The 17652-nt window shown below is 45.9% G+C and overlaps 2 protein-coding genes and 1 pseudogene across 2 annotated transcripts; all 3 read left to right on the top strand.

The window, feature by feature from the left end:
* Positions 1-1460: 1460 nt before the first annotated feature.
* LOC114798368 (differentially expressed in FDCP 6 homolog) lies at positions 1461-8942 on the top strand (annotated as a pseudogene).
* Positions 8943-10820: 1878 nt separating this feature from the next.
* LOC114798521 (ATP synthase F(0) complex subunit B1, mitochondrial-like) lies at positions 10821-13615 on the top strand. Its single transcript, XM_028994296.1, has 7 exons — positions 10821-10981; positions 11496-11532; positions 11625-11770; positions 12087-12250; positions 12345-12470; positions 13059-13238; positions 13434-13615. The coding sequence occupies exons 1-7, from the start codon at positions 10954-10956 to the stop codon at positions 13509-13511; spliced, it is 759 nt and encodes a 252-aa protein (XP_028850129.1). The 5' UTR covers positions 10821-10953; the 3' UTR covers positions 13512-13615.
* A 148-nt stretch (positions 13616-13763) lies between these two features.
* On the top strand, positions 13764-17158 carry LOC114797999 (epidermal growth factor receptor kinase substrate 8-like protein 3). Its single transcript, XM_028993353.1, has 8 exons — positions 13764-13847; positions 14119-14196; positions 15349-15419; positions 15508-15572; positions 15659-15817; positions 16421-16570; positions 16662-16753; positions 16978-17158. The coding sequence occupies exons 2-8, from the start codon at positions 14159-14161 to the stop codon at positions 17156-17158; spliced, it is 756 nt and encodes a 251-aa protein (XP_028849186.1). The 5' UTR covers positions 13764-13847; positions 14119-14158.
* Positions 17159-17652: the final 494 nt, after the last annotated feature.

Here is a 17652-nt window from a genome sequence, read left to right on the forward strand (position 1 = left end):
AAGTTTGGACACACCTTCTCATTCAATGTGTTTTCTTTATTTTCTTGTGCATGTGTAAGTGTTACATTTGTCTGAAATTCTTTTTGAATAAGCGGGATTTCACCTGCTTCTTAAAGGTGGTGGTAGACTCGGCTAGTCGTGTGGAGGAGGGCAGGTTGTTCCACCAGCCAGGGACAACAACGGAGAACAGAGTCGATTGGAATCGGAGACCCCGTGAAGAGGGAATTTTCAGTCTCATTTCATTTGCCGATCTGAGAGAGCGTACAGGAGTGTAGCTAGTATTGTATTGATATAGGATGCAGTTCCACTCAATGCGAGCAGCTACCGGGAGCCAGTGGAGGGAGGTGAGAAGAGGCGTAACATGGGTGTATTTTGGCTGATTGAAGATCTGCCATATTTTGGATCATCTGGAGGGGTTTTATGGTGACCGCAGAGGCTCCAGCCAGGAGAGAGTTACAATAATCGAGTTTCGAGATGACCGTTGCCTGGACGAGGAGCTGCGTAGCCTGTTGCGAGAGAAAAGGCCGAATCTTGCGAATGTTGTAGAGAGTGAACCTCAGGATCTGGAGATCGCAGCAACGTGATGGTTCAGAGTTATGGTCCACTTTGGTCATTCTGCTTCACCATTCAGAGAGCGGCAGCTCAGGCGGCCGGATCTGGAATTTGTCCCCTTATGACGTCATAAGGGGAATTTATTTTTTAAAAACGCCAACACGACTTCCTGTCTGTGCCAAACATTATGTTTGGTAAATGGTGTTGATGATGATATTCTGCCTCTTATTAGCATTTAAAACTACAGACACCAAAACGGCGCGTCCTGTCGAAATCTCATTGTGGGACTGGATCAAAGTGGCTGTAATTCTGGACCACAACTGAATTTCGGAATGAAACTTCAGATACAGTATAAGACAGATATAAAAGCAAAATAATAATAATAATAATATCACCTTTAAAAAGTTTCAAATGTTATGAGGCTGGAAGTGTTATGGACGTCTGGAGTAAAATATTGCAGAGCTGCATAAAGGAACATAGATCTATTAAAGGGCCAGTGCATTGGCTGGCTTTTGCAATCACCATAGATGAAACGTTGCATTTTGTGTCTGTCAGCAGGAACAGCCTGTGACAAACACACACACACACACACACAAAAAAGCAGAACTTCATAACCACATCACACCAGATGTGCATCAGAGAGATCAACAGATATTCCTTTTTGAATTTTTTTTTTTTTACTTTAAAAGGTAAAACTTAGCCTGAGGTCAGGTTTCATCTGTAATTTAGAAAAAGACCCTTCATATTTCAGTGATCTAGATATCTCCCTCCCTCTGTTGCCTTTCTGTAATTGTGTAGGGAACTCTCTGGTACTTTCTGTCCATTCTTTTCTATGGCCAAACAGTTCCCTCTCGCTGGATGGTTAGTTCTCCATTTCCCCTGTCTATTTAATCATGAGTAAAGAAAAATAAAAGTGGCACTTCTGTTAAGCGAGCAGTCAGAGGTTTTGCCCGAAATTCTGAAACAAGAGGAAGAAGAAAGAAAAGAAATTCGTTTCATTTCATAAACTCCAGCAGGGGGTGCATATTTCTTGATAAAACTCATTCTGCAACAGGGTGTGGGTGTCTGCAAGCCCGGGCCCTCACGTCCGGGAAGCTGAGAAAGACAGAGCGTGCGAGAGCGAGAGCGACGCGAAAAGACGGAGCAAAAGAGGGGAAAACTGAGGGAAAAGTGATGTCTCTGCAGTCATGGAGCTGCGATCAGAGTTGCTTAAGTCCATCTGGTATGCCTTCACTGCCCTGGACCTGGAGAAGAGTGGGAAGGTGTCGAAGTCTCAGCTGAAGGTCAGTGGTGTGTGCATCCATGTTGAAAAAGGGGCTCGGTTCTATATCCCTCTGGTCATATTTCTTTACAACCCCTATTGTTTGAGGATTATACTCATGGACGATTAATTTAATCTCCCCTTTTATTAACATTTTTGCTTTTATATCGGTCTTGTTGGTCCCCTAATACTGTATCTGAAGTCTCTTTCCGAAATTCCGTCTTGGTGCAGAATTACAGCCACTTTGATCCAGTCCCACAGTGAGATTTCCGAGGACGCTCTGTTTTGGTGTCTGTAGCTTTAAATGCTAATGAGGAGGAGAGAGGCGGGACGAGGAGGAGAGCGGCCTATAGGAGTTCAGGGGGTGTTCGTGGAAATGACATCAACAAACCACAAAGTTTTCCAGAAAAAATAAAACCACTGGTTCTTCAGTGTATCGTGTGATGGAGCACATTTGTGCTCATTTTTACATCCAATCACCAAGCAACTGCCGTGACGGTGGGAGAAACGGGAGGTAACCTTTCCCCTTATGATGTCATGAGGGAACAAATTCCAGATCTGACCGTCTGAGCTGCCGCTCTCTGAACGGAGAAGCAGAATGACCAAGGGTCCTATCACCACCTTACACCTGTCACCATTTCTAGCCACTGCAGGACCACAGACAGGTCAGGTTAACTCGTCTTAATGTTAAATCATCTCACAAAGTCAAATTCTCACGACAGGGGACTTATTTCAAATATTATTCAATGAATGCATTTGTGAGCCAAAGAAAAGTGTCATAATGTACTTTAAGCATCATAGATCCATCTAATCCCTGCTGGAAGAATGCTCCTCAAGCCACATGCTCCTCACCCTGTTTTACACTTATGTTCCAGACAATTGTGGTCATGGTGCAGATAGATGTGGAGGCCAATGGGATGTGGGTTTTTTCTTATGCATGCATGACATAAGCACAGTTTTTTTCTGGTTCATGTGTGTGAAGATGTAGACCTGGTCACCTTAGGAAAGCTCTGTAAAGCAGGCACGAAAGGTACCAAAGGTATTATGCAGGCATGTGACAGGTCTTCTGAGAGCGTCTAACTGTTAGTTCAGAGTCATTGTGGTGCTTGGTATTTGACCTGCGTGTGTCTGGGTGTTAGGTCCTGTCCCATAACCTCTGCACGGTTCTGAACATCCCTCACAACCCGGTGGCTCTCGATGAAGACTTCAGGGACGACGATGACGGACCTGTGTCCAACCAGGGCTACATGCCTTACCTCAACAAGTTCATCCTGGACAAGGTAACATGCACTCCAGCTCTCAGAAGAACCCAGTGCATCAACTCAATGCCTCCTGCCATGTGTCCACCACTGTTGACAATGCAGGATTAGCTTAGCATTTTGCTTAGCTTAGCACGATAGAGCATTTGAACCACGGTTATATATGATGGTTGCACCCTTTCTGAGCTGAGGTCAACAGCAGAGGTGTTTCAGAGGTCTTATGGTATATTATTTTACTCATTGGCACCAACTACACAAGTCCATATATGGCAAGGCCTCTTTATGCCTCAACTTCTGCCTCTGCAGTGGAAGTTGCAGATTACATCAGGCGCCACGCACACGCGGCCGCATTCACACGCAGGCGCGAGGCAGAAGGTCACCCGTGCTACAGCTCTCTGTCTGTTGAGCAGGTGGTGGAAGGGAGCTTCCTGAAGGAGAACGTGGACAACCTCTGCTGGACACTGACCGCCAAGAAGAACTACCGCACCGACAGCAGGAGCGTGCTGCCCAGGGACGACGCCTTCCGCCTCTGGTGCCTGTTCAACTTCCTGTCGGAGGACAAGTACCCCCTGGTCATGGTGCCCGACGAGGTGACTGTCCCTGGCAGCTCTGCCCGCACACTGAAAGCGACTTTCCTGGTGCCGCTATGGTGGCTTTAATGGCTCCGTAACACCTTAACGAAAGTGTTACCAAAACCAACAGAAGGTGGAAGAAGTCTAAAAATAGAAACTGAAGTGAACCTTTCCTCTGCCTCTGTGCCTGAGCAGAATCCGTTTTTTTCGTGGCGTCTTGTGGGCTGCCGGTTCCGTTGCAGCACAGCTGAGGGTTTCCTGTAGTCGGTTTTGCACAGCCAGGGCTGGCAGCAGCGGCGGGAAATATAACATGATATGAAAGTGAAGTGATTGTCATTGTGATACGCTGCAGCACAGCACACGGTGACACAACGAAATGTGTCCTCTGCATTTAACCATCACCCTTGGTGAGCAGTGGGCAGCCATGACAGGCACCTGGGGAGCAGTGTGTGGGGACGGTGGCACCTCAGTGGCACCTTGGCGGATGGGGATTCAAACCGGCAACCTTCCTTCACCACTAGGCCACCACTGCCCCCAAATTATTAATAAAATGAAATAAAATATAAATAAAACATCATGCTTTCTAACGTTGTGCAGGGAGTGGAGCATGATTCAGGTGATGTACCATGCTTGTTGGCACAGGTTGAGTACTTACTGAAGAAGATCTGCATGGCCATGAATGTGGAGCTGAACTGTGTGGAGCTGGAGGACTTCCTGTCGCAGGACTCTGTGCAGCAGAAGGGCTTCACGGTTTGGGCATTTCTGGACATGATGAATTCTGGGAAGCTCACTCGAGGCATTGATAGGGAAACCGTCACGATGGCAGTGGAGCAGGTGTACAGGGAAATAGTTGGAGATGTGCTCAAGGAGGTACCATGATTAATCAGTGACTGATTCATTCTAAAAAAAAAAAATGTGTCCAAATTTGTACCCAAATTTGTCTTCTGGTCTTGCTGTAGGGATACTTATGGAAGAAAGCCAGCTGAGAAGGAACTGGAAAGAGCGATGGTTCACGCTGAAACCCAACAGCCTCTCCTACTTCACCAACGAAGACCAGAAGGATCACAAAGGCAGCATCGCGCTGGACATGAACTGCTGTGTAGAGGTGGGCAGCTTGTCCCTGTGTACCTGTCCTCCAGTCTTCCAAGTCATGATCTTCCAAGGTCTACCAAATTAGCTAGACTTTGCAAATGCATGTACCTGATTCAGATAGCAGCCATGTTGGCATTAATAGCACATCATGGTCATGTGCTGCTGAGAAAAATTACACTGTCCCTCTTCAGTCAGCCAAGTTGCATACACTGTCCGAAATTCTCAGATGACTTTACACATAAAGAACACCTAAATAGTAAAAAAAGTAAAAAACTAACAAAACATCAATACATACAATTACAAAAACATATAAATATTCATTAATAAATATACATTATACAATTAACAAAATACCAGTCAAAAGCTTGGATGCCCCTACTCTGTGGTGGTTCTGGAGACTGAGATGGGGCCGTTTTGAATGAACATAGGCAGTATAGGCAGTGGTAGCCTAGCGGGGGCAGTGGTGGCCTAGCGGTTAAGGAAGCGGCCCAGTAATCAGAAGGTTCCCGGTTTGAATCACGTTCCACCAAGGTTCCACTGAGGTGCCACTGAGCAAAGCACCATCCCCACACACTGTTCCCCGGGTGCCTGTCATGGCTGCCCACGGCTCACTCAGGGTGTGGGATAAATGCAGAGGACAAATTTCACTGTGTGCACCGTGTGCTGTGCTGCTGTGTATCACATGTAACAATCACTTCACTATTTGTTGTATGAGGAGAAAGTGAAGTATGTTTGATTAATCAGATTTTTCAGTCGACTCTTTGTACCTTCATGGCGGCTTTGTTCACTATTGTCATCATCAGAGGCCGCTTGATGAGATGCTCATTAACGTGAGTGAATGATAAGAAAGTGTTCAGCATAAACCTTCAGGACTGTTGGAAACTGTCCCCGTTGTCTCATTTTAGGTGGTGCAGAGAAGACAAGAGTGTGAAAAGCTGCCATCACAGCAAAAGCTCCCTGATTTGGAGAGACTCAGATCTTCAACTTTTTAAATATAACATTTCAAGTGTTATTTCATAGACTTGTGTCTTTAGTTTTGCTCTATAGTGTAAAAATACAAGACCCATAAATGAGTAGGTTGTGCCTGACGATATGAAAGTGACAAAGTGACAGTCGTAAGTTGGATTTGATGGTGACTTTGGGTGAATTGACCTCTCATAGAGCCTTTAAAGGTTTTTTCAGTTGCCGATTCCTTATTTACATTTACAGCATTTATCCTGAGCGACTTACAATCAGTAGTGACAGGGACAGTCCCCCTGGGACAGTGTCTTGCTCAGGGACACAAGGGTAGTAAGTGGGATTTGAACCTGGGTCTTCTGGTTCACCAGGCGACTAGGCTACTAGCACCCCTATCAGAGGGTGTGTAGGCGTGTGTGGACCTGGCCAGTGATGACCCTGACGTTCTCTGTTCTACTTGTCAGGTGCTGCCCGACAAAGGATGGGAAGAGATGCATGCTTTGCCTGAAAAACCCTCTCCAAACGTATGAGATGAGCGCGTCCGACACCAAACAGAGGCAGGAGTGGTCATCAGGTCCGAGGAAAACCTCCTTTTATTCCCAACGCGAATGTGAGGGAGTTTTCCAACATCTTTTTTTTTTTTTTGTGACCTCTGCAGCCATTCAGACGGCCATCCGGCTGCAGACGGAGGGGAAGACGTCACTACACAAGGACTGAAGATGAAGCGGCGGGAAGCAGCCGGGAACAGAGGGAGCGGCGGCGACAGGCCAAGGAGCAGGAGCTGCAGCGGCTCCAGGCCCTGCAGGAGGAGAAGGCGCGCAGCTGGCCGAGCTGGAGCTCCTGAAGGAGGCGAAGCGCCAGGCCCAGGCCCTGCTGGAGCAGGACGAGCTGAGGATGGCGCCAGCAGCACGAGCAGCTGAGGAGAACCCTGGAGGTGCAGCTGCAGGAGGCCGAGGACGGGTGAGGGGGAGACGGGGCTGACCAGCCTGCTTCAGGCGCAACTAAGCGAATGACTAATGGTGTGTGTGTGTGTGTGTGTGTGTGTGTGTACCCAGGCCAGGGCGAGCATGCAGGCTGAGATGGCCTGAAGGAGGCCGAGGCAGAGAAAGCAGCGCAAGCGGATTCGGGGAGCTGGAGGACATGCAGGCAGCAGCTGAGGAGGCGCTGCACCAGGAGATCAAGGCCCGGCAGGACGAGGAGGCCTTCAGATACACACAGGCCAGGTACCGAGCCCTCGCTGGTGCCGCCAAATCTGACACTCACATCAACCCAGTCCCGCTAAAATGAAAATCTGTTCACTCGCACCAGCTGTCAGTCACTAGAAGAGAGCAGAGATTATTACCCTCTGACCATGTAGACTGACTGCATTTATTCAAGTGACAATTCCCGTGCCCATTACTGTGGAAAGTTCAGCGATGTTCAGAGCAGGGTTGCCAGATCGAGGCTCAGTCAACTGACCAGATCTGGCAACCCCGTGTAATACCCGAGCCCATTTTTCCCGCTGTGCACATTACTAATGATGCAAATTTGACGACATTTTGTCACTTAAGATCTTACCTCCCTGCCCCGCCTGTGATTGAAGACTCACAGTGACTGCGCAGGAAGAGCTCATTTGGTTCTCATCTGCATGCGGTGGACAGATGAGACAAGTGCACAGAGTGACAGGCTCGTGACGGAATAGGCTAGAGTGGGTTCCCCTGCTGGCGAAGCGAGGTGGGATCAGGAGATGCATTTTAGGAGGGATGAAGATCTAACAGATGAGACGAGTTGCACTGACGAGCCTGAATTTGTGCAGGACCGTTATCTATTATTATCTATTATTGCACCGTTCGATTTTGCACAGCAGTATTTGCACTATTTTGTACTTGGCACAGTTATTATACATTTCCTAGTTTAGCGCTGTCTGTCTCACTGTTGTCTACATGTTTTTGGTTAAATGTAACACATGCACTTTAGCCGGTTTGTCTGTGTATAGATGTTACGTGTAGCACCAGTTCCGGAGAAACTTTTGCTTCGTCTCACTATTCACGTGTTAACGTGTATATAACTCAACTTGAACTTCAACAGCTTCAGCTGTAGGTGTCATGGTGGCAGGTTGATATGCGGGTTTGCCTGCTGCGGTTTACAGGTTGCTGGCTGAGGAGGAGGAGAAGATGAAGGCTCTGATGGCCCTGCAGGAGGAGCAGGAGGAGTACATCTTGAAGACCCAGAGGGAGAAGCAGGAGCTCAAGCAGGAGATGGAGAGTAAATCGCGGGCTCTGGAGGAGGCGCAGCGGCAGGTGGAGGAGGTGCGAGCCAACCGGCACAGAGTGGACCAGGATGTGATGGTTAGGTCTTTCATGTTCCGCACCCTTAAAATCAACTCAGCACTGTACAAGAATGTCTGGTTTCTCAAAATATTAAAGTGCTTTGGGGAACCTGTCATGGCTGCCCACTGCTCACCAAGGGTGATGGTTTTAAGGTGCTGTTTCACTTTCACTATATAATGTTAAATTCTGCAAATTGATTTCAAATGACAAAAAAAAAATTGATCTTCCTTCTCTTCAGGCTGCACAGAAGAAGCTCCGTCAGGGCCAGCACCAACGTCAAACACTGGAACGTTCAGATGAACAGATTAATGCAGCCGTGGGACCGGGCGGTACTGTCACATGCCACCTGTTCCTTCCCATTAACAATAATTACACATTTTAGATCAGAATTATTTTAGACCATCAGGATATTTTCAATGAGCATCAAAGGTCTCCATACATATTGTAATGTGACTTATGAGCACGAGAAAGGTTTTTTGAAAACCGTTCCCATGGTCTAGTTTACCCAGCGGTTGTTGTAAACCTGAGAAGCTGTTAGAACCTTCAGAACGTTTCAGGATGTGAATGCGGTGTGTAATCATTTCCCTATGATTGTGTCTTTGGATTTGTGGTGCAGAGAAAGAGAACGTCAGGCATTTCCTTTTCTAGCTTCCGAATCCCCGCTCAAAAGGACCCAGGACTGCACCTGCGGGCAGAGGTCCGGGGACCGGGATGAGGAGAGCAAGGAGAACGTGGACAGGGGGAGCTGCGCCGCTGAAGCTGAGAAGCGCCTATCGCAGGGTTTCAATGGAGACATGGACATTCCTTAGGGGTCAGCAGATGCATTTCTCTTGTGCATTTCAGCGCTAACAGACTGAACCCTACAGCAAATTTCCGGCAGAAGTTTTTTTTTTGTTACGAAAGGAACGTGCCACTGAGATCATGACAAGGACATTCGGATTTATTATATGTTGCATGGACATTTGAACGGCTGCCACTAAACTGCAACGTTCTTCTGTAAGTTGTGATGAGTTACAGATGCATAAGTGGAAGTATCAAGCCAGAAAAAAAAATGTATGACACACTGAACTTCTGAATTACTGCTGCAGTTTGTCCTGACCTAAGGGCCCAGATAAAAAATATGATTTAATAAGAAAAATATGATTTTTTACAGAAACTGTTCTGTGGCTGCTCACAAACTTTTTTTTAATTTAGACCTGTTTTGCATGTTAATATGATGTTGCCCTAAATAAACTAAATAATACAAGAAGGTATTGAAAAGCGAATGGGATATTCTACAGAAGACTCCTGTGGTTTTTCTGTTCACTTCCTGCTTCCGCTGTAACACAGGTTTCTTATACTAAGAAACTGACGTTTCTGCCTTACCTATCGGAGTGGAACTAGTGTCCTGGAAGTGACAATGTGCAGTTAAGGCCAACATGATTCACGCCCAGAGCGGATTTTGATATGTAGGGGGATTTTATTGCACCGCACACTTCATGTGATACATGACACAATCATTTGCAATGTGGTGGTAAAATATAGGAATTTAACTAGTTACGTTTCTCTACCAGATTCTAATCATCTGTGAAGAGCTGATGCAGCTCCGATACTAGTCAAGTGCCAGTCACGGTTAAAGCCTGAGGGTTTTTGTGATTTGGAGTTGTTAGTGGTGTTTATCACACGTTATGACTGGTGCATGGGTGCAGAGTGACACACTGTGTGTGGCAACTGGTGCGGGCCATTCGTTCCAGAAACAATCAACTTCACAATAGTTTTTGCCTGAGTAATTCCAGGAGCTTTTTTTTTTAGATATGTTCCCCTCTTGGCTTATTTCTCAAAGCTAAGACTTCTGTGGAAATTACTGTGCTGGAAAAGACATTATGTTGTGTTCCTTCTAAAATCCTGTTATACTGCATACACCAGTTCAGGGTTAGCATAAAATAACACAGAAAATCGCAATATCAATTGAAATGTATGCAGTAATTGTTTTGGATATATTGTTTGGAGATGAATAAACATATTATAAACATACAATATTGAATTAAATTGAAATTGAATTAAACCGTGGCCAAGGCCGAGTTATTCACTGGTAAACTACAAAGTGCATCACGTAATGAAGTAAAGTGATGGGCACAGTGAAATGTGATGTGGTCTCTGCTTTGAACCCGGTCCGTTCCACCTTAAATGCTGCTCAGCAGGCTGCAGTACCTGGGTCGCGCCTGTAGGGGGTAGAGTACTGCGAGACTTCCTCGGGAAATCGGTTTCAGATTCAGAATGCAACGTAAATCTGTATATTGTGATGACCTCTGAGGTCGTCATGACCACTCATATATTCATATTTACGTGTTTATCCACAGCAACATGCATTTGTAGGGATTTGTAGAGAACTATAGATAATAAGCTTTATACAGTACATTTTTTCAGACAAGGAAAACACTATTTTTATATTTAATATGAATTATGAACTTTTATTTACCTTATAATTTCGAAAAAATAGCTATAGACAGGACAGGTCCATACACAGAGGCATTTTGCATATATTGCAGGTTTGTCAAGAACTGCAATATTCACAGGTGTCAGAATAGAAGATGTGTCTTTCCCATGGTGGGGATGGTCTGTAACATGAATAACCTTATTTGCCGAACACGAAATTTCGTGACATACAAGATGATAAAACAAAACGTAACTTATGAAATATTTTGCCTTGATCCTTCGTTATTACCTCGCACCGTCAGAGAAGCGTGGTTGAACGAGCTTGGAACACCGTCCATATATGTATGCCGACGAACTACAAATCGTTCACCCGGAAATAAACGATTGGGCGTCGAGGGAAATCTCGCGAGAGCAGCCTTGCCCCTCCGCCATCCTTGCTCCCGGCAGAAGGGCACAGCGCGGCCGCAGACAGCGACCGGTGTTTCGGCGTCGAACAGCTTCGTGTTGTGGGAGTTTTGACGCTCGTCGGAGCAGACATGCTGTCGAGACTGGTGCTCGTTTCAGGTGGGGCCCGTTCGGGGACGCGGTTTAACGCGCGTTGTTCAGATTCGGCTGCGGTGTCGGTGTGAAGGGTAACGACCCGGCCGCCCGCTGACTGAAACGCCTTCTACTTCATCCCGTCGTGTGCACCACGGAACGGACTTCACTCGCGTTTTATGCGCATTTTAAATCTCTTTAAAGGTTTTAAAGCTTTAAATCCCTGTTCGCGGTAACAAGTTGTCCGTACGGACTGGTGCTTATTTGCTTGCTGTTAGCTGCGATGCTAATTCAGCGCTAGCTGCTGGCTAGAATGCCCTTGCCCCGGTCGCGGAGCGTCCGAATCTTATCCTGCGAGTCGTACCGTGATCATTTTAGTTGCTTAATGAGAACCGTTTTAACGTTGTGGCCATTTTATGGTTAAATTGTATTTTTTTTTTTACCCTTACGGCTCTGCAAAACCAGTTGAACGTGAACCCCAGTACTGCTAAATTCTGAAACTAGTTAAATTTTTCCGAATGAATTTTTATTCTCGTTTCAGGCCCTGCCTTTAAAAGCAGCGGATCGTTTGGTGCTTGGTAAGTGGAAATTTTCTTTCATGTTTTATAGAATTCCTGGCTTCGGATTTATCACCTTTAAAAATAATAATAATAATTTTCTACCCCCACAGTGTGGTCCAGGCGTCTCGCTCCCTCCACTCATCTCCTCAGAGTTTGGCCCCCGTGCCTCCGCTGCCGGAGAAAGGTGGCAAGGTTCGCCATGGCATCATCCCCGAAGAGCTTTTCCAGCTGCTGTACCCCAAGACTGGCGTGACAGGTGTGCCGGGGAACGTCAGTCCCCTCCTCTGTTCTCTGTGCGTTCAGCCTGACCTGGAAATATGGGAAATTTTCTAATCAGATCACAATAGTTCAAGACTTTTTTTTTTTTTTTTTGTCATATGCGTAGTTATAGCAGCGAAATGCATCCTGAGCCAGCCTGATCCGACTGTGCATATTTAAGTCAAAGTTTTAGATCATTGAATAAAATAAGAGCAATGCCAGTAAAAAGATATTATGTTCAGTGAGACATAGACGTCATGAGTAGTGGATATGTATTCTGTTAAAGTGCGTAACTTCTCTTGTCTTCTCTCCAGGGCCATACATGCTGGGCACGGGCCTGCTGCTGTACCTGCTGTCCAAGGAGATCTATGTCGTCAACCACGAGACCTTTGCTGCAGCTTCCATTGGTGCTGTTGTTGTCTATGGCGTAAAGAAATTTGGCCCCCAGGTGGCGGCATTTGCGGACAAGTTGAACCAGGTACGCCTCATGCGACGACCTTGAAATCTAACAGCGCCCCCCCCAGGATTCTGCCGAATGTAGACCGACTTTGTGCCTGAATTGAAATCCATAGGACAAAGTGTCCAAAGCCCAGGAGGTGAAGGACCTGGCCATGACCAGCCTGGCTCAGGCTGTCGAGGACGAGAAGAAGGAGCAGTGGAGGGCAGAGGGACGGCCCATGCTGTTTGACGCCAAGAGGGTGAGCAGAGGAGGTTTTTTTATTTGAAACTTGACCTGAAGAGTTCCTCTTTGATTCCCCGAACAACTCTGCAACGACTAGTTAAATTCATTGCCTCCACATGAATAACAGTCAGAGTGGGTCAATATCAGACTGCCTGTCCTCAAATTTGTTCTTGATGGACGGATAAAGGATTGATCCCAATCCGATTGCACCAAGGACGCTTGATAATTACTGGTCACACCTACAGGGTTCCTGCGGTCATTAAAAACCTGGAAAAGTCATGGAATTCGAAAAGAGAATTTACCAGGCCCTGAAAAGTTTTGGAATATGAAGTACATAGTAAAACGAGCAACGTTTTTCTACGTCTACGACTACAACTTTGCATGTAGTGAACCACGGCATGTGGTGCTGCGTGTGTTGCTTCCATGTTCCAGAACTTTCTCAGCCGTGAAAATCATGTAAATTACAGGACACATGGTCATGGAAATTCCTTTCTGAATATGTGTAAGAAGCCTAAACTTACTTCATGGCCTTGGCCAATGAATACGATTGTTTGCATGTCCTGTTTTTGGGGTCTAATCTGGAACTGTGTCCCGTTCACCCCAGAACAACGTGGCCATGCTGCTCGAAATCAACCACAGGGAGCGGCTACACTTGGTGACCAACGAGGTGAAGAAGCGGCTGGATTACCAGATCGAGGTGCAGAACCTCCATCGCCGCATGGAGCAGGAGCACATGGTCAACTGGGTGGAGAAGAACGTCGTCAGCAGCATCACCCCACAGCAGGCGAGTGCTTCTCTCCCGTGTTCCTCACCGGGCTTTCTGCTATCCACGCCTGTACGGCAAATGGAGCTCTTTCCAACTTTTAGATTTGGAGATTTATATTTGTACCTTTTGTGGCCTCCTGGCAGAGGTTCTGCACTCGTATTTCGTGCCGTTTATATCTGCTGACGTGGACCTTTTCCTCGTTCTGTGTTGCAGGAGAAGGAGAGCATTGCTAAGTGCATCACGGACCTGAAGATGCTGGCTAAAGCTACTCAGGCCAAGGCCCGGGCCTAAGGATCCAACATCTGACTTTGGTTATTAATAATAAAACAATTTTCTCGTGATGGTGGTTTGTCACGTTCATGTACATAAGTATTAAATAAAGTCAAATTTAATTACGCGATTTGGTGCTTCTGGTTTGGTATTTTTCCGCGGTAGTCGCCTTTTCAGGAACTTTGACCGCTTGCCGAGTGCCTCCCCTCCCTGTTCGCCCGTGGCAGACTTTGACCCCGACTCTCGGCAGCAGGAAGTTATTTTCCTCCTTTTTTCTGCTGCGGGATGGATGGTTCCTTGGTGCCGGGAATAGAATAAATCTGGGGATGGGACAGAAGGAAAGCACGGCTGAGGACGGTAACGTTACTGCTCACGTTGTTCTTTTTGATCATTGATCATGGAAAAAAAATAAAATAAATAATTCCTTATTAAGTCGTAAAAGTGTACATTGAAGTGGAAAACGGAGTTTTAAGTAAATGACATGACAGAATTGTAAACGTTGACTGCTGGCTAAGAAGCTTTCACTCAATATTCAGACACTGATTTTCCGATTCCGCTTTTGCAAACGGCTTTTCAGTGCGGAAGGGCACCGTGGCATTGAGACCCATTTGCCGACTTTCTTTCACAGCAACCTTTTGACTCGAGATCTGTGACGCCACGACCGAAGAATGTTCCAGATAAACAGTCCTCATGGGCTGCCGTCAAGGTATTACAGCCCATCCCACGTCCTGCAGCAGTACAGGACTACTCTGCTCATTCTCATACGTTTACGTGCTGAAATGCAAGTTATCTTTATGAGAGCTTGTGCCATAAAGGGTGCAGGTGGAACCATGAGGTCATTGGCATGTTGGGATGTAATGAAATCATTAAAAAGTTCTTAAAAAAAACTCTTTAAGACACAGCTGTTGCAAAATAAAATGAAAAAAAAAAAAAAGACGTCTTGAAAGTATGTTTGTAATGTTTTATCAGCCATTATGCTTTTAATTTCATATGCATATTTTAATTTGGCCTAAACAAATTTGGAGCCCTAGGCAAGATTTCTACGTCCACCCACAGAACTCAACCAGAAGCTCTTACCTTTTTGGCTGGCCTGGGGCGGTGGTGGCCTAGCGGTTGCTAGGTCCGTAGCCGGAAGGTTGCTGGTTCAAATCCCCGGGCGCCCGTCGTGGCTTCCTTAAGGGTGATGGATTTCATTGTGTCACTGTGTGCTGCGCTTGCTGTGTATCACAACGACTATCACTTCACTCGATGGCATAAAAGTAGCGCTGAGGGCGTGTTCAGAATGCAGCTTTACGGCTTATGCCGTTAAAAAAGCGTAGTTGAGAAGAATTGAACAGCGTTTTTACGGTATTTTGTTGCCAGGTCGTGAACCTGCTGATTATTGGCCCTGTTGGCCTGCCATAGTGGGGTGGGAGGAGGTGTATGTGATGCATGTGGGCTTAAACTACTTAACTATTTGTAAGAGACAAACTAGTTTTGATTGCTGACACGAATTGCAAAAGAAAAGTAAACCAATGAGGATACAGCCTGTTTTACACATTATTATTCCTAGAATTCAGTAAGGAGGAGTAAGGTGGTAACCACACTCAGGTGGTAGTAACACACTCGCCTATGAACCAGAAGACCCAGGTTCAAACCACACTTACTACCATCGTGTCCCTGAGCAAGACACTTAACCCTGAGTGTCTCCAGGGGGGACTGTCCCTGTAACTACTGGTTGTAAGTCGCTCTGGTAAATGCCGTAAATGTAAATGTAATTTCTCCTTCAGACATGAGTTACTGAGCCCAGGACGATTGGGTTGCAGGGTGACCAATGGTCATTCATAAGCTAAAACGTCATCGTTATCTAACGTTTCAGGGGGTTCTCTTATGAGGAGCCGAGCATCCCGAGGCCCAGCGTATCCAGACCAAGCGGAAAATCAATATACTGTGAGTTCACACCACTACTGTGTCTGTGGGGGATGATAAAATGTGACTTCTGTTCGCTTGTAAGACTTATTTTTTGTTGCTTATCAAGTGCAAAGGAAGGAGTATTCAGAGTCCATCAGCCAAGAGCCTGAGAACTTTCTCTACAGGGTTGAGGTGAGGGCCGAGCAGGTCCACAGAGGCCTTCTGTATTCTTTTTAATGCGTGTGGATGTCTGCTTATGTGTCTGTGATGAACTGCAGCACCTGCTCACATGCGAACTGAACGGTCAGCAAATCAGGAGCCTGGACGACTGCGTGACGCGACTCAAACATCTGGACTCGAAGGGGAAAGTCTGGGGCCAGGAGATGATCCTCGAGGTGCAGGGCAACGCATTACAACTCAGCGACACGGAGACTAAGGTGGAGCTTTCCGGAGAAAAAGCATATTGAAACACATGACACAGACATCAGTGGCTGTAGATACTGTACGCTGACTCATTATAAAGCAGAATGCGAATAATAAGTAAAAATCTCATTAAAAGATGAGTTGCATTGTACAGTGTCCAGTGTAGCAGTAACAGATTGCTGGGTCATGATGAGATGATGGTCGGGGTGGGACGTGTGTGGCCTGAGGACACAACTCCTCCTGAGTCACTCTGAGTCTAAGGATGAGGATGGTCACATTTGGTCAGCCAAATTTTATTTGCCACATACATAGTCCTACACGGTATGATATGCAGTGAAATGCTTTTTGCGACTGTTACAGACCACAGTATTGCAAAAAGTATACAATGAACCAATGTGCAAATATTGCAAACATAACCAAATGTTACACTTTTACGTCTTTAACATATAATATGTGCAACTGGTGGGGTGAAGGTGTGCAAATGAGTGAAAGACAATGTTTAAAGAAAAGAGCCATAAAAAAAGAGCAGTAAAGTAAAAAGCGCAAATATTTTGTGCAAAGTGATTTGTGCAAAGTGTTTCAGAGTTTTTTGCCAATGGCTTGTGATCTGTGCACAGGAGGAGCTGGAATCACTTCCCCTGACCAGCATCACGCAGACAGCGGCCGTGTTGGACAGCTGTGACTACACCTCCCTCCTGATGGTCACGGTGCACAAGCGGCACAGGCGCTTTCCTCAGGTCTTCCTCTTCCAGTGCGATGACGTTGGGGTAAGGGTCCCACCCCGACTCGGTCAGTACTGCGGCTCCTTGAATGGAGGGCTTGACTCTGATGAGAATCTGCTTGTGTTGTTTTCTCCAGGCAAAAGAGATCAAAGTGGATTTAGATAAAATCGTGGGACTTGGAGGCCAAGACTCTGCTGATGCTGGAAACGACCAGGTTGTGGACATCAGGTGAGACATCGGTCGACCAAAGGACAACTCCCACTGAGACTCATTTACATTTACAGCATTTATCAGACGCCCTTATCCAGAGCGACTTACAATCAGTAGTTACAGGGACAGTCCCCCTCTGGAGCAACTTAGGGTTAAGTGTCTGGGTCTTCTGGTTCGTAGGCGAGTGTGTTACCCCTAGGCTACTACCACCCCACTCACATTGACTTTGTAACCTTTTCAAGGCGCCACCTAGAAAACATTATTGGGCAGAAGTTACCTGGAAGGCATGGCAGCCCTACATCCCATACAACGCGACAAGAGAGTCATTCGCCTCCGCCGCCACCACGTGACCACACCCCTCCACAGTGGGGGAACGATGACCACACTGAGCCTAGGTTCAGAGGTTCGTACATTTTCCACTGATATGACCACACACACCCAATATACTGCTATGTAGCGCACAATACTATTTAAAAAAGTCTTGTAGCCATGATTGACAGCTTTTTCTTTTACCCTGTCGTAATTTTAGTTTTAGTCTAGTCTTTACGTCATGCGCTCAATTTTTTATTAGTTTTTATTAGTATTGGTCATATCCAGACTCACTTTTAGCCTATTTTCAGTCGACTAAAAGTCTGAGCATTTTTGTCAGATATTTATACATATTTTAGTCAGAATTATTCGTGACTATTTTAGTCTAGTTTTAGTCAATGAAAATTGTATTTTAGTATTTTTTGTTAATGCAATTCTATTCAACCCAGTCAATATATTACAAATACAGAGTAGAACAGACAAAAACAACATTTTCTTTTAATCAAAACCATTTCATGATTAAAATAAGGTGTCTTATTATATTGTTACCTTATAGTCTCAAATATATTCGACACACATTTGTTTCTTTCCCTTCATTGTAAAGAAAG

Source organism: Denticeps clupeoides, chromosome 10 (assembly GCF_900700375.1).
Source record: "Denticeps clupeoides chromosome 10, fDenClu1.1, whole genome shotgun sequence".
NCBI classification, from domain to species: domain Eukaryota; kingdom Metazoa; phylum Chordata; class Actinopteri; order Clupeiformes; family Denticipitidae; genus Denticeps; species Denticeps clupeoides.

Excerpts from the sequence above, each read along its gene's own strand:
- LOC114798521 (XM_028994296.1), top strand. The coding sequence starts at position 10,954 with ATGCTGTCGAGACTGGTGCTCGTTTCAG. Across the intron at positions 10,982-11,495 it reads GAGACTGGTGCTCGTTTCAG|GCCCTGCCTTTAAAAGCAGC; the intron begins GTGGGGCCCGTT and ends TTCTCGTTTCAG. Across the intron at positions 12,471-13,058 it reads TGCTGTTTGACGCCAAGAGG|AACAACGTGGCCATGCTGCT; the intron begins GTGAGCAGAGGA and ends CGTTCACCCCAG.
- LOC114797999 (XM_028993353.1), top strand. The coding sequence starts at position 14,159 with ATGTTCCAGATAAACAGTCCTCATGGGCTGCCGTCAAG. Across the intron at positions 14,197-15,348 it reads CCTCATGGGCTGCCGTCAAG|GGGGTTCTCTTATGAGGAGC; the intron begins GTATTACAGCCC and ends CTAACGTTTCAG. Across the intron at positions 15,420-15,507 it reads AAGCGGAAAATCAATATACT|TGCAAAGGAAGGAGTATTCA; the intron begins GTGAGTTCACAC and ends TTGCTTATCAAG.